The sequence below is a fragment of the Eulemur rufifrons genome, chromosome 8 (genome assembly GCF_041146395.1).
Source record: "Eulemur rufifrons isolate Redbay chromosome 8, OSU_ERuf_1, whole genome shotgun sequence".
Classification (NCBI taxonomy): Eukaryota; Metazoa; Chordata; class Mammalia; order Primates; family Lemuridae; genus Eulemur; species Eulemur rufifrons.
The window spans coordinates 89908106-89920818 of record NC_090990.1 but is presented as its reverse complement, the minus strand read 5'-3'; the positions used below and the strand labels follow the sequence as shown (position 1 = coordinate 89920818).

The window sequence follows — 12713 nt, the reverse complement described above, 5'->3', positions numbered from 1 at the left end:
GGTAGAGCACAGAGGATTTTTAGGCCAGTGAAAATACTGTGTGTGATGCTCTAATAATGTATACATGCCATTATATATATTTGTCCAAACCCACAGAATGTGCAACACCAACAACGAATCCTAGCATAAACTATGGATCCTAAGTGATTATGATGTGTCAATGTATGTTCATCAGTTATAACAACTGTACCACTTTGATGTGTGATGTTTATGGTGGGGGAGGCTATGCATGTGTGGCAGCAGCAGGTATTTGGGAAATCTCTATACCTTCCTATCAATTTTGTTGTGAATCTAAAACTGCTCTAAAAAAATAAAGTCTGAAAAACACAACAAGAAGGCTGTGCTAAGGTCAATCCATTATTAAAAAATCTCACCTCTAGCCAAATCCTTCCACCTGCCCTATGCTGGGAGGTATCAGAAGCTCGTCATTCCCCAGATACTCCAATCCTGTATCACTTTCAGGTCCTTATGCCCTTGTTCCCATTATTACTTCCTGTTATTCTGCCCCATGCCCTTTCCTCTTTGCTGCCTGGGTAATTCATACTGATTCTTCAATACCCAGTCCAAGTATTAATAACCTCCTTCACAAATCCTTTTCTGGCCTCTCCCTTCCCCACACTTCATACTATGTACAAGAGTTAACCTGTGAGTCTCTGAAGAGCTGGGACCCTGGCTTATTCCTGACCTCCCCCTCTCTCTATCCCAGCACCCACCAAGAATTCATGTTTGCTGAGCATAAAATTGAACAACCAAAGGTGATTAGAAAATATCTGAAACAAATCAGTGATACTGTATGCTTTTGGTTATCTGTAAGAAAAGCATAGCCCAACCCTTAGAAGTTTAAATTCTGAACAATCAATCTGTCACAAGTCCTTTAAATATTCAGTTTTACCTCATTTTAAATGTAAACACATTCACTCTACCAAAAAGCAAGGTGAAGTTCATCTTGCAATGTCTGTTTCAATAGTCATATCATAATGCAGAGCACCATGTCACTGAAAACAGTCACCATGAAGAGGCTGAAACAAGAGACCACAGCACCTCTGAATTCTTCCCATTCTCATCATTCCCACAAGGAAAACAGAAGTGAGAATTTCATCTCGGATCTCTCACTGCAGAGTGAGACTAGAGGCACCGTAGCCAGTTCCATGCACAATGAGTTATAGGCTAACCCCTACATAGTAGGAGGCAGTGGTGATCTTCCAGGCACAAATACAACCCTACATGGATATTTCTGACCCTCTTACAGAGTTGCTTTAAGATTTCCTCAATTCTAAGGAGACAGGAGAAAGTTCCCAAGAAAGCACATGTATATGAAAAAACCACCAAGCCAATGATATACAAACAATAACCAATTTGGGCCTAATTATGAGTTTGAGAGTTAGACGTAAGACCAAGCAGAAGGAAATAAAGTTATTCCCTGTTTTCGCTATCAGTAAACGACCTCACTTTCTACTTCACAGACACAACAGAGTGAGCATTGGGGAAAACTTGCAATTTCCTGCCATCTACCTCTAAATCCATTTTCATGAGTAACCTGAGAACAGGTTATCTGATCTGCTTTTACATTTCCTTGAGTTCTTCAATTCCTAAAAGTTATGAACCAGCTTGCTCAATGATACCCCATTTAACTTATTAACTATTCCCCTATCTAAATGTCTTCTGTAATCTTCTTACCTACAGTTAGGAAGGTGCTCAACAGCTGCTCTGTGGCAACAGGCTTGATCTCCGTTCGCAGATTAACAAATCTGCCAACCACCAAGGGGGCTCGGCGGAAACCCAGAATCCTGGTTTGGAAAGTTGAAGAATAGAAGAGAAAAATCTTTGGGGATGCATTTTAAATAACCGTCTCAAACATTATGGTTAAACATGGTAAATGTGTAAAAACAGGTTTTGTAGCTAGGTAGGTAAATCTCATTTTTTAAAGGAACATATATTTAGGAATTTAATGTCAAGATGCATGTAATTTAATATACACTCCAGCAAAAAGGATAAGGCAAATCTGGCAAAATGGAACAACTGTTAAATCTAGGAGTCGGCATATGGGTTCATTATACTATGTTCTCTACTTTCGTTAGAAATTTTTCATAAGAAAAATTAAAAATAAATTTTAAAGCATTAGGAAAAAAACTGGGCCTAAACTCATACAGGGCCTCAAAGCATTGGATAAAATAGCACACTGACAAAAAACTATGCATATTAATCTAAAAGGAGAAACCCACAGGACAACTAATATATAGTCATATATGAAGATCTAATAATCAAAAAGTACTACATTTCACGCCTGTAATCCTAGCACTCTAGGAGGCCGAGGCGGCCGGATTGTTTGAGCTCAGGAGTTCGAGACCAGCCTGAGCAAGAGCGAGACCCCGTCTCTACTAAAAATAGAAAGAAATTATATGGACAGCTAAAAATATATATAGAAAAATTAGCCGGGCATGGTGGCACATGCCTGTAGTCCCAGCTACTCGGGGGCTGAGGCAGGAGGATTGCTTGAGCCCAGGAGTTTGAGGTTGCTGTGAGCTAGGCTGACGCCATGGCACTCTAGCCTGGGCAACAGAGCAAGACTCTGTCTCAAAAAAAAAAAAAAAGTACTACATTATAGGTAAAAACAATCATTTTTAAAAAATGAAATTTCCTGGCTAAAAAATACACACTTACTGAAGCAAAGGTGAAGGGGCAGAATTTGGAACACAGAAAATTTATAATGAAGAAAATAAAGATCAGCCATAACTCCACAACCCAGAAGTAACTACAGATACAGACATTTTGGCATATAAGCATGTTTTCCTTTACATGTATATATAAACACATACACTTATGTAAAAACATACAATTGAGAGTATACTGTATGCGCTTCTGTATGCTTTTTACTCATCATTGTGTACCGAACTTTTCCCCATATCATTCAAAAGCCTTTAAAAATGGTTATGTAATAAATAATTCACTGGTTAGAGCTGCTGATTCTGTCCTAAACCCAATCTTAGAAAAAGCCACAAAAGCAAGATCAACCGATTTGTCAAAATAACACAAAAATCAAGAGAACCCCCTGAGGCAAGGGAAGGTTGTTAAATCTGAATATAATGGAGAAACAGCAACCCAAAGCAAAAAAGTATCTGGAGCCAGGAATGAAAATAAGGTTAGGAAGTATTTTTTCTCCCCATTGACCATTGGCAGGTCAAAGAACAGCAGCTGGGTTAGCACTGAGTGGCAATATCACAGCGGCACTTGGGCCTGGCTAGGGCAGCAACTTAACAAAAGAGGTCAGGGGATTGGTCAGAGAATATCTTTCAGATTTTGAGGTAAGGAAGGATTTTTAAATATAAGACCTCCAAAGCACAAGTCATGAACTGAAACATTATATTTAATTAACATCAAAAGTAACAATTTCTATACAAAGAATACTTCACTCTTAAGTTAAAAAATAACTAACAGCAGTGTCCTGCTGTGAAAAGACAAACTTTGCCAGTAAATATAGAACAAAATAACAATGAGATACCCTTTACAGATATATTAACAAAAATTAGTATGTTGGGTAATACAAAATATTGGTATGGAAATGAGGATCTTCATGCCCTGCTGGTATCCAACAAATAGGAAATAGAAAAGGGTTGGGGATGGAGAAACCAGGCAAACAAACAAGGTCTTGGAAAGCCTGATGCTCGTGCACCATTAAGTGAAGAGTAAGACTTATCCAACTCTGCCACTAGGTCTTAAAAGAGGCAATGAAAATTCATGGTATTGTAAACATTTATTTAACCTTTTCCGTATGAATAGATGTTTAGGTTGTAAGACCAGTTATTCATTACTGAAAATGCTATAGCTAACATAGTTGTATATGTATCTTTGAATTTCTGATTATTTCCTTAGGGCTGTGGTCCCCAAACCCAGGGGCCATGGACCTGTACTGTCCAAGGCCTGCCAGGAACCAGCGGCGGGTGAGTAGGCTAGCGAAGCCCCACCTGCACTCACAGCCACTCCCCATCACTCACATCATCGCGGAGCCCTACTGGCGTGAACCCCACTGCAACTGTGCATGCAAGGGACCCCAGGCTGCAGCTCCCCATGAGATTCCAACACCTGATGATCTGAGGCAGAGCTGAGGCAGCGATGCCCCCCACCGCCCGGTCCACCTTTCACAAAACCGATCCCTAGTGTCAAAAAGGTTGGGGACCACTGCACTAGGGTACTTCCTAGAAATATCTTAGGAATGTGCCTAAAAAGGTAGTTATTTGTTCAAAGGATATGAACATTAATTAAGGTTTCTGAGACATAATGCCAGATTTCTTAACAGAAAGATTGAACCAATGAACAATGCCATAAGTAGCATATGAATCTCAATGTCTTTCTGCCGATAAAGTATTATCTTTTTCTTAATCTTTGCCATTTTCATCAGGTAAAAATTATGCCATTGTTTCATCTGAATTCTAAAAAATTTCTGGTGAGAATGAACTCCCTCCCAATATTTGTTAGCAATCGAGAATTCCTATTCAGTTAACTGCTTGTGTTCTCAACCCATTTTCTATCAGAGTTTTAGCATACATATAGATTTGTATAAACACTTATATTAAGGGTATTAATACTTAGATTACATTAGATTCAAGTATTTTCTCCAAGTTTGCTTTTAAATTTTTATGTTGTTTCTTGACATGTAAGTTAATTCTTTTTTATTTAGTTAAGTCTACTGAACTTTTTCTTTGTGATTTTTTATATTATTGCTTTTATGCCTACAAAATCCAAATTCATCTATATATTTTTTTCTGGTTTCCTTACAGATTCATCTTTTAAACAAATATTGTGAATAATTTCTCTGAAACTGTCAATATGCCCTGACAAAAGAGCTGGCCAGAAGAGCACTTGGGATACTAGCTAAGTTCAACTACAAGATTCCTGACTAGCAACCTGTTGAAAAAAAATATTAACTTTCCTAGGTAACTTATAAACTTAGAATTCACAACTACTTTTATTTTGGAATTATTCTGGTTTTGAAGCTGTGCATATTTTGCATAAAGGACAATAAAACTCATTATATAATTCATGCTATATGCTGCCAGCATATGGGGATCAGTCAGTATTACAAACAAAACAAAACAACAGGACTGCCAGGCCCAGTTAATGGCCAATTCGACTCAGGGATTTGAGTTCAAACTTTATTTACCAAGAATATATTCACTCATGATAATGAGAGCATGCCAGGAATAAAATGACTTAAAAAATCCTAGAGTTAAAATATTTACTTTGGTATTCCTGGTGCCATCCAAATTATGAGGGACTCACACAAATTTAACAGAACTCGTTAATCAGCTACAATAGGTTACAAGTCAGTTATTAGTACTGCATCTTTCAGAAAGAGCCCACAAGTCCTCTTCAAGAGAAATTTTTAGAAGGAAACAAAATTAACATAACCTGTTGGGATTATACATACCTGTCCAAATGAAAGGCTGCTACCTCTGCATTGTGTCTATCATAACCGGCATACGGTTCCCCTTCCACCACATAGTCTCGGCTGTATCTGCAAAGTGAACAGGAAGCACAGATGTAGACAAGAATGACATCAGTACCAGAGACGACAGCACAAGAAGCAGAACACGAACTTAGCAAGCCCGATTCTGCTCTATAGACACCTTCTCTGTCGACCCTGAGAACTGTGGGTTAGCTAGATGGGGTGAAGATGACGTGGGTAAGGAAACTAGAATTCTGTATCTGCCCCAGAAATCATTCTAAGAATGAAACACGGAAGATGTTATTTTTACCCCTCAAAGGGCTTTCAATGTAGTACAAGTACTACAAGGACAAGTATAAGGTAGTTTTCTGGAAGGCAAGGACTGTCTTTCTTATCACCAGCACAGTGTTATTAAGTAAATAGTTGGAGCTTAGTAAATGTCTACTAAAATGTTTATTCAACTGAAGAAATGAAAGAAAACATGTAGTTAAAACTTTTGTTTACTAGAATGGCTATGGTATGGCTTATAAGAGAAAGTTTACATTTCTTGGGGAAAATCAACCTGAAATGCCTCAGTTTTTGTTAATGAGAAGGCAAAGGTGTTTTTGAAAAAAGTTGTTTGAATCATTCGATTCTTTCTTTTTAAGTTTATGGTAATGTAGTAGAGGAAATCCTGGACTGGTAGTGAGAGGCAGGTGTGGCTCTGTCATTACGTGACCGAGTGACCTTCAGCAAAACCCTTCTCTTCTCCGAGTCTCAGATTCTTTACCTACAATATTAGGGGCTGGACTAGGAGGTAATTTCTAAGGTTCCTTTCACCTCAAACTGCTTTCTGATGATTTTATATCATATGCATGACAAAATTAAGGATAATGAAAACCGGCATATTTCTTTCTACTAATCATTTAAAAAGATATTATACAATTTAAACCTGTTAATAGGGGAGAAAAAATACTTAATTTACCTATGATGTTTACTGGTCACCTGCATTTCCTGAATCAAAAGGAAACCTATTGGGTTTTACAAGGGAACTGTGAAATAGAAACAAATTGAGACTGAAGCAAAGAAGAGCAGTTCTACTAAGGACAGTTGGATCTCCAATGCTGAAACAGCTATGGGGAAGTAGAAAACAGTAGTATAAAAGGCAGTGACCTCCAACTTAAGTGATCTTAGAATGTAAAGTTAAATCATCTCTACAAAACATATCTTCAAGGCAAAGTGATGAAGCATGTATGTTAGAAGACAGCCATGCATCACCACCTGGTTAGACACCAGTTTCTCCTTAGCATGGTCAATATACCCAATCCTTTGTTCCTAGAGCAAAGGATTATTTAGGCTACCTAGGTTTATATTGGCTACTTCTAAATTAAAAGTCAATTTTTAAATACCACTGAGGCACAAGCTGACACAACTCAAACACTTTTCTCTCTACTACAGGTGTAGGCTGTCCATAAAGCTGGGGGAAAGTCCTTGAATACTTTTTAGTACTTCAGGGGAGCCACAGGAAGACAGATGGTGATATGCACTATATCCCTTTCAGTGAAACATTAGGGAGCTTTCCAATACATCTAAAGCCTACTTGGCTTTAAATGTAAAACCCTAGAGGGAATCCAGGAACTTTCGGGATGGGCTGGAGAAGAAGAGAGGGAAGGAAAAGGGAAGGGAATAATAATCAAAACAAAAGGGCTGCACTGGAATCAGAAGGTCTGAATCCCTAGGTCATGTTCTGGCTATGTGAAACACGGAAAGTCAGAATTCTGGATCTCATTTTCCTAACCTGTAAAATGAATAGTTGGACTAGCTGATCTCCAGGGTCCCTTTCAGCACTTCTTAAGATCACTCACTCACTTCCACCTGATCATAGGCCCCTGGCTTCTTTTTCCTTTTTTACCATAACTGTAGTTTTTTTTTTACTTGTGAAAATCAATTTACTTCCAGAACGGATAAAGCTACATTGAAAAAAATCACTTTTATAATGTAAGGCAAAATGTATAAATGAAAGTGTCACTGTATTCCTATATATGTCATCTACCTATACTGTACATATCTTCTAAGAGTAGAACACGGATAACCAGGCTCCAGAAATGCTGAAACCACAAATGGCTATTAAAGAAAGGTGCATGTCTTGACTTAGCAGTAAGGACTTAGATCCTCCTCTCAGCAGAGAGTGATCCATCTTAAGTCACTGACAGAGCAGCAAAATTCATATAGTAACTGCCAATAAATCACTCCTGTCCTTCTGGTGAAGGACATCAGAGGCTGACCAAGGACATTAATTTGCACTTACATCAGGACTAAATAGCCCCTGAGGCCCTGGGGGTCAAAATAGCATTTTGCTGGGTGTTAAGGGACTAGAGTCAATTTCTACAAGCACTTCAACCTGCACTCACTCTCCCCAGCCTGCGATAGTGCCCAGTGTAAGGCAGCATATGTCAGTGTGTGCAGTGACTGAGAGAGTTGACACCTATGGCAAGGACCAAAAATCCTCGCTGTGTGGGGGAGGAAAGTGCCCTAGAGCAGAGAGTGGACATGGACAGTTGAAGAGATGGCTGGGGAGTTTGACAGGAACAAAGAGCAAAGGGAGGATAAGGCTGAGTAGAAAGTGGAGGACCAGACTGTGAGGGGCTTGACCATTAGGCTGTGGAGGCTGGGTTGTCTGGTGGGCAAAAGGAAGCCCCTGGATATCTTAAAGCTGGGGAGCACAGTGATAATGTGGGTCTTCTGAGTGAAGACTGAAGTGGTTTTCAGGATGGTCTAGAAGAGGAAGGTAATAGGAAGGTAGTAGTGGTAGTAAGAGAGATGAGATGAAGCAAGCAGGGACTAAGGTTTATGCATTATCTGTTGCTACCTCCCCCACCCATCAGTGTGGCTTCTCCCCCTCTACTTATACCTTGTTTGAACACTCCAGGCCTATCTGCAAAGCACTTGGTCCAACACTGTGCACTATCAGGAGTATTTGTCTTCTAACATTTTCTGCTGTCCCATCTCCCCCTCAATTTTCCAGTGCACAAGTGGTGGGTGTGGAGAGGATCTCCTCTTCTTTAAACACTGAATGTGTGTAACTCTTCTCTTTCTATACAAATTTAATTTTTGTTTTTAGTTTGCCTTTCTCCATCACTCTGCTTCTACTATAATTTCTCACACTACAAACTATGAAGTCAAGGATCATACTTCAAAACTAAATTAGTGATTTTTTTTTTTTTTTTTTAAGAGACAAGGTTTCACTCTGTCAGCCAGGCTGGAGTACAGTGGTGCAATCATAGCTCACTGTTGCCTCAAACTCCTGAGATCAAGCGATCCTCCTGCCTCAGCCTCCCATGTAGCTGGGACTACAGGCATGCACCACGACACCCAGCTTAAATTAGTAATTTTTGATGATGAATATTCCACATCATCACACTGGAGGAAGGCAAACAAACTTAGAGAACTACATGCACGTGACAGAACACAAGCTGCTTACAACTCTGACTGATCTGGGTTCAAATGCCAGCCCCATTGATTAATGTGAGGTGACCTTGTCAAGTTAGTTACTTGACAGGTAACTGCCCACAAAGGTTAACCTTGATTATAAGGGTTAAAGGCATTAACAGATACAAAAGTATATAGTATAATGTCTGGCAAATGCTGTGCATTCAATGGAAATTAGATCTCAAGGCCCACATGACCATACTTTTTCCATATTACCAGCTAATCAGACTTTTCTATTCTCCAAAAGTCTACCATATATTTTAACTTTCCTAATTTCCACATCATGCATACATCATCATCAATACTTCCCAGTTCCAGACAAACACAGATCCTTTCCATTTCTGGGATCCACTCAATCTCTGGCTGCCTTTTATCTACTGATAGTTGGGCAATAAAGGGAGCTGAATTTTGTACATCTTTTCCTCATATTTCTTCTCCCACTCCAGAAAGAAATCCAAAGGTATGTTATAATTCTCTCAAAAGCTCCAATGAGAAATGAAAAAAATGTTTAGTACACAAAAAATTTTAGACATTACAAACTTTGTGAATATTCACTGGTAACTAACTCCTGGCAAAAGAATATAAATCACCATCATGTTAACCTCTTTGAAATCCATATACTCAAAGAAAATTTTTTTTTAAATTATACCATAGAATTGCCATACAAATTATTTCTGCAGGAAGTCCAAAGGGATCACTATCAATATTATACATATCATTTAGTTACTGAGGTAACTAAGAAATGGCCCAGCTCTTTGCTTAAAGCAGATGAAAGAAACCATAAGACCTACTAAAATGATACATGAAGCAACAGGAACTCTCACTCACTGCTGGTGGGGATGCAAAATGGTAAAGTCAATTTGGAAGACAATTTGGCAGTTTCTTACAAAACTAAACATACTCTTACTATGCAATCCAGCAATTATTCTTCTGATATCAATTGAAACGAGTTGAAAATTTATGTATATACAAAAACCTGCACATGGGTGTTTATAGCAGCTTTATTCCCAAGTGCCAAAACTTAGAAGCAACCAAGATGTCCTTCAGTAAGTGAGTGCATAAACAAACCATGGTACATCCAGACAATGGAACATTATTCAGGGATAAAAAGAAATGAACTATCAAGCCACAAAAAGACACGGAGAGGCCAGGCGTGGTGGCTCACACCTGTAATCTTAGCACTCTGGTGCGGAGAATTGCTTGAGCTCAGCAGTTTGAGACTAGCCAGAGCAAGACTGTGTCGCTACTACAAATGGAAAAATTAGCTGGCCACAGTGGTGTGCACTTGTAGTCCCAGCTACTTAGGAGGCTGAACAGAAGGATCACTTGAGCCCAGGACTTTGAGGTTGCTGTGAGCTAAGATGACACCACTGCACTGTAGGTGGGGCAACAGAGCAAGACTTTGTCTAAAAAAAAAAAAAAAAAGTAAGTTCAATCTTATACTGAACTAAAACATGTTCCTATAAATTTCCCCTGCTCAAACAATCACAGTAACTTTAGTGCTAGAAAAGACTTCAGAGATCTTCTAGTCTACTCCTCTCATTTTACTGAAGAGACTACCACGAGAAGGAGATGAACACTCACATAAATCCCAAGTTACATGAATCAACTAACTAGCACATACAACTTCTGAGATGAAGACTTACCGCTTAGGTTTGAAGACAACTTTCTGTCCTCCTTCAAGAATCAGTAAGGCTTTCAGCTGTGTCCCTTTATAACCTACATCAGCTTTAATGATTTTCTTGGTGGCCATGGCGTGCATGATTGCCCCCAGCTCTGGTGTCTCTTCAGGGTACACTTCCCGGGGAACCACCCACTGGGCTGCAATCTCCCAGGGAGACTGTAAGGTGTGGTCCAGCTTGGGCGCCAGCTCCACCCGTAAGCCAGTCATCATTCGGTGAAAAGCCCTCTGGTCCTCCCGGTTAGCAGCTGATGTATCTAAGTTGTCAATCAGGAAAACTTTGGTGAAGATAAAGATGACAAGGAGAATTGCTAATAGCACAACTCGCTGCTTTAGCTTCATGTTGACCTCTTTTCCTTCTCCCCGACCCACTCTTTCGCTCACTTATCAAGGAGAGCAAGGTGGTGATGGTTAGCAAGGAGATTCCATGATTATACACACTGGTCCATATCTTCACTGAAGTGCCTTCCACGATTCCTGCAAGCCCAAGGATAAAGCAAAATTCGATCAGAAATTCTGTTCTACCACTAAATCTTCTGCATGCCTCTAATATATTAGTTACCCTTTTAGGCTTGCTAATCGTAAGCTTGAGAAGGTCCAAGAAGTTAAAATTAACTAGTCTGGGGAAGGACTTAATAAGTAAGAACTGGGTATGCTGAAAATTTTAAATATTTCTGTTTTGGTTGGGATGCCAAGCCATGTGGCTGGCTATACATGCCTAATAACCAAAACAATGAGAAAAAAACACAACAAAAACAAACCATTAAGATATGTACAATTCCTTAACTTTCATTTTTACCTTTCAAAATTCCTAAAGGATTTTTGAATATCCTAAACCACAAGTATTTGGTAACTTTCCAGTTCTTACCTTATCCAAATATAAATTTTATGACACCTTGTAAGACAGGAACTCCTAAAAATGCCAAATGGTACATAAGAGAGTAATAACTCTTTCTCTGAATCCAAATACTCAGCAATCCTGGACATGTCCTGTCTGCTGCTCACATATTTCCACTTAATCAGTTCCCTAATAATTATTTTTCAAAATTAAAAATCCCTTTGAACTATGGATAATCAAATCTGGATAAATTAAGTAAAGGAAAAACATATCATCTAACTATTAGTAGAATATGACTAGAAAACTAATGAAACCTGGTACTATAGCAACACTACTAAGTTTGGAATGGTCAGGCACATAACAAGGATATTAATACAACAGACATAAAGAAGTGCTGCTTCCAGGGTGGGGATGACCACACTCTGGGCAATTCTCAAGTTAAAAGATTCCAAATACAAGATTTTTGCGAGGGTGTTAAGAACACACAATTCGATCTCATTTGTGTGCTGAGAGGTTGCTTTCTACTCTGTAAGGCCATTTAAAAACATGCACAGGCTTGCTCTGCTATATGCCTACAGACAGCGCAGCATTGAGGTAAGACAAGAGGATAATAGAGTGTTGCTTCACTCTCCAATTCATTTAACAACTCAAACCATTCATCCAAAAAATAAAACCAATACAAAAGATAGGGCCAATGATTCAGGCTGAGACACTCCCATCCAAACTTGATACTGCTCCCCTAATAACAGCTGGAAACATATTCAAAAGCAGTCTACTAGAGCAACAGAGTATTCAAAGGGCAACACCTTGTGGTGAGCCAGTTGACTGAAGTTTATTCTCTGTGATTAACCACTCCTTTCTAGTTCATTTTCGTGAAGGAAGCAGAAAGTGAGAGTTAAATTCAAATTCTAATTATCCCCAGCCACCTGTTTTGTTTCATCATCTCCCAGGGAGTAGATAACACTATTAATTGAAACAAAGGCAATTCAAGTGCATCTAAAATGTAATTGTGATGGTATCAAGTTTGGTGTGGAACTCAGTAAAACCGGTTCCCATTGATTACTGATTAACAGCAGTGCTAGGAGAGCAGATTTCAGAGATTTTTGCTAGTTCTAACAAGACCTAAACCACACAACTTTTTCAATTATTTGTTCAACAGTACACATCTCAGGATGCAGTGATAAAAGGCGACATGGAAATCTAGCTGTATCAGCAATCGCTTCCTCAGTACCTCCAGATGCAACTAGCTACAGATGCACTACAATTCTAGCACAAAGGGGTCT

At 39.1% G+C, this 12713-nt stretch overlaps 1 protein-coding gene across 2 annotated transcripts in view; it reads right to left on the bottom strand.

Moving 5' to 3' along the window:
• The window catches only part of FAM20B (FAM20B glycosaminoglycan xylosylkinase), a 39631-nt gene that overhangs the window by 16289 nt on the left and 10629 nt on the right, over nt 1-12713 (bottom strand). For both annotated transcript variants that reach the window (XM_069480262.1, XM_069480264.1), the window contains exons 2-4: nt 10558-11069; nt 5426-5512; nt 1678-1787 (exon numbers count right to left, since the gene is read on the bottom strand). In XM_069480262.1, coding sequence (XP_069336363.1) covers nt 1678-1787; nt 5426-5512; nt 10558-10934 — 574 coding nt within the window. In that variant the 5' untranslated portion in view covers nt 10935-11069. The remainder of the gene's footprint in view (nt 1-1677; nt 1788-5425; nt 5513-10557; nt 11070-12713) is intronic.